Here is a 3,463-nt window from a genome sequence, read left to right on the forward strand (position 1 = left end):
CTTCAATCTCTTCCTGTGTTGGCTCCAATTCACAACCTATTCTTCCTTTAAATGAAGCTACAACTAAGCATTAATCACAAAATTAAAAATCTTTCATCAAGAACTTTTCAGATACTGACTTCAGCTTATTCAGCTTATTCAGCTATTTTCAGCTATTTTCAGCACAGCATCCACACAGCATTTTCGCCATAATGCAAATTTTTCTAGTTTAGATTTTCTTTTTCTGCAGTGAAGCACTTTAAGTACAAGCACTTTTTCAGTACCATATTTTTCTAGCTATAAAGCGCACTTAAAATCCTTAAATTTTCTCAGAAATCGTCAGTGCACCTTATGTATGAATTCTGGTTCAATTCAATTCAATTCAATTTTATTTATATAGCGCCAAATCACAACAAAAGTCGCCTCAAGGCGCTTCATAGATACAGAGAAAAACCCAACAATCATATGACCCCCTATGAGCAAGCACTTTGGCGACAGTGGGAAGGGAAAACTCCCTTTTAACAGGAAGAAACCTCCAGCAGAACCAGGCTCAGGGAGGGGCGGGGCCATCTGCTGTGACCGGTTGGGCTGAGAGAAGGAAGATAGGATAAAGACATGCTGTGGAAGAGAGACAGAGGTTAATAACAGATATGATTCAATGCAGAGAGGTCTATTAATACATAGTGAGTGAGAAAGATGACTGGAAAGGAAAAACTCAATGCATCATGGGAATCCCCCATCAGCCTACATCTATTGCAGCATAACTAAGGGAGGATTCAGGGTCACCTGGTCCAGCCCTAACTATATGCTTTAGCAAAAAGGAAAGTTTGAAGCCTAATCTTAAAAGTAGAGATAGTGTCTGTCTCCGAATCCAAACTGGAAGCTGGTTCCACAGAAGAGGGGCTGAAAACTGAAGGCTCTGCCTCCCATTCTACTTTTAAATACTCTAGGAACAACAAGTAGGCCTGCAGAGCGAGAGCGAAGTGCTCTAATAGGGTGATATGGTACTACAAGGTCATTAAGATAAGATGGGGCCTGATTATTTAAGACCTTGTATGTGAGGAGCAGGATTTTGAATTCAATTCTGGACTTAACAGGAAGCCAATGAAGGGAAGCCAAAACAGGAGAAATCTGCTCTCTCTTTCTAGTCCCCGTCAGGACTCTTGCTGCAGCATTTTGGATCAGCTGAAGGCTTTTCAGCGAGTTTTTTGGACTTCCTGATAATAATGAATTACAGTCGTCCAGCCTGGAAGTAATAAATGCATGAACTAGTTTTTCAGCGTCACTCTGAGACAGGATATTTCTAACTTTAGAGATGTTGCGCAAATGGAAGAAAGCAGTCTTACATATTTGTTTAATATGTGCATTGAAGGACATGTCCTGGTCAAAAATGACTCCAAGGTTCCTCACAGCGTTACTGGAGGCCAAGGTAATGCCATCCAGAGTAAGAATCTGGTTAGATACCATATTTCTAAGCTTTTCAGGGCCGAGTACAATAACCTCAGTTTGATCTGAATTAAGAAGCAGAGAGTTAGCGGCCATCCAGGTCTTTATGTCTTTAAGACATTCCTGCACTCCTGCAAGATCTAGAGTGTGATTAAAGTGGTGGGTGGGTTCTTTTACATTTTGAGAGAAGCCAGTTGAGTCTAATAACAGATTAAATGCCATGTTGAGGCTGTCATTTTTAGCATCTACATTGATGTTAAAATCACCCACAATAATTATTTTATCTGAGCTGAGCACTAAATCAGATAAAAAGTCAGAGAAATCAGACAGAAACTCTGTGTAAGGCCCAGGTGGATGATAGATGATAACAAGTAAGACTGGTTTCTGAGTTTTACAGCTGGGGTGGACGAGGCTAAGCATCAGGCTTTCAAATGAAAGTCTGTCTTGGTCTTTCGTTAATTAATAGGATGGTGTGGAAAAATTGCTGCCACACCTCCCCCTCGGCCTGTGCTTCGAGATTTCTGGTAGTTAGAATGACTCGGGGGTGTTGATTCATTTAAACTAACATAATCATCCTGCTGCAACCAGGTTTCTGTAAGGCAGAGTGAATCAATTTGTTGATCAATTATTAAGTCATGTACTAATATAATGTTTGTGTCACAGATCTTAAAGTCTCTCTCTGTGTATAAACAATGGTTGCAGGTGCGTCTTCAGGTCCACGTTAGTCACATTAGTTGAATGCACGTTTAAAAATCTGGTTTAGTTTTGTCTTTGGACCCTTGTGTAACAGGTTCTGGGTCCCAACTGTGGTCTGCCTGTTAGTGACCTCTGACCCTCAGTGACCTCTGTCCTCCTGTTACAGGTGTGTGTGTGCTGCTGCAGTCTGCACTGACTGTTTCTGCAGGTGAGTTGGTGGAAGTGAAAACATTCAGTGAGACTCCAACAAGAACACAAATACATTTATTCTGTGTGTGTGTGTGTGTGTGTGTGTGTGTGTGTGTGTCCTCCAGTGTCTCTGTCAGTCAGCCCAAACCTTCAGCAGTTCTTCAGTGGACCTTCTTCAGTGTATCTGACTTGTGTTGATGATGGACAGATAGTTGATGGATGGACAGTGAAGAGGACCAGAGGAGGACTTACTGAGGACTGTGGAGCAGCTGCAGGCTTTGGGGAGTTTAAAAGTTACACCTGCATCCTCTCAGACATCTCCGAGCCAGACTCTGCAAGTTACTGGTGTGAAACCAGTTCTGGACAGAGGAGTGATCAGATCAACATCACTGTAACTGGTACACAAACTCACTGCTCCATCTGCTGGTACAGCATCTGGATATGACTCTACTCTCATTAACTCTGTTTGTCTCCATTGGTCAGAAAAACATCTTATCCTTGAGGTTCCTGCACTTCCTGTGAGGACAGGAAGTGATGTCACACTGCGCTGCAGACAAAGGAATGGTGGCACAGTTCAGGGTTATTTCTCCATCAAAGGAAGTTCTGTTGGTCCTAAACGAGAGCACAGCATCACTAACATCCAGCAGTCTGATGAAGGCCTCTACTGGTGCTCTACTGATGACGGTGGAAAGTCTCCTCAGAGCTTTCTGAGGGTCAGAGGTCAGATCACTGGCATCACTTCCTGTTTAAAGCCATGAATTAATCTGCTGAGCTGATAATAAAGTGACTGAATCATCTTCATCATCTCTCCTGCAGATCCTCATCTTCCTCAAACACCATCTCCCTCCTCTCCTCCTGTAAACTCTCCTCTTTTTTTTACTCTTTCCATTCACCACCCAGCCTCCCCCCCCCCCCCCCCCCCCCGTCTCTCCTGGTCACAGTTGTAGCAAGTCTCGTCTCTGTGGTTCTCCTGGTTCTAGTTGTGGGTGGAGTTCTGTTCTTCTGCAGGGAAATAAAAGGTGAGAAACCTGGACAGAAGTAAAAGTCCTGTCACTTTAAAAAATTCATTTAGAATGAACTGTATATTTGAATTAAACAATTTGATTCAATTCAGTTTTATTTCCACAGCATCAAATCCCAACAACTGTCTCCT

The 3,463-nt window shown here is 42.7% G+C and overlaps 1 protein-coding gene across 1 annotated transcript; it reads left to right on the forward strand.

Annotated features, from left to right (window-relative positions):
* Positions 1-2,117: 2,117 nt before the first annotated feature.
* LOC146683845 (uncharacterized) lies at positions 2,118-3,257 on the forward strand. The gene is made up of 6 exons (XM_085445581.1): positions 2,118-2,127; positions 2,216-2,222; positions 2,265-2,329; positions 2,436-2,708; positions 2,794-3,030; positions 3,127-3,257. The coding sequence occupies exons 1-6, from the start codon at positions 2,118-2,120 to the stop codon at positions 3,255-3,257; spliced, it is 723 nt and encodes a 240-aa protein (XP_085301707.1).
* Positions 3,258-3,463: the final 206 nt, after the last annotated feature.

Source organism: Copadichromis virginalis, linkage group LG22, assembly GCF_057382275.1.
Source record: "Copadichromis virginalis isolate Kocher_CV1m ecotype Utaka linkage group LG22, C_Virginalis_male_GT1.1, whole genome shotgun sequence".
Classification (NCBI taxonomy): domain Eukaryota; kingdom Metazoa; phylum Chordata; class Actinopteri; order Cichliformes; family Cichlidae; genus Copadichromis; species Copadichromis virginalis.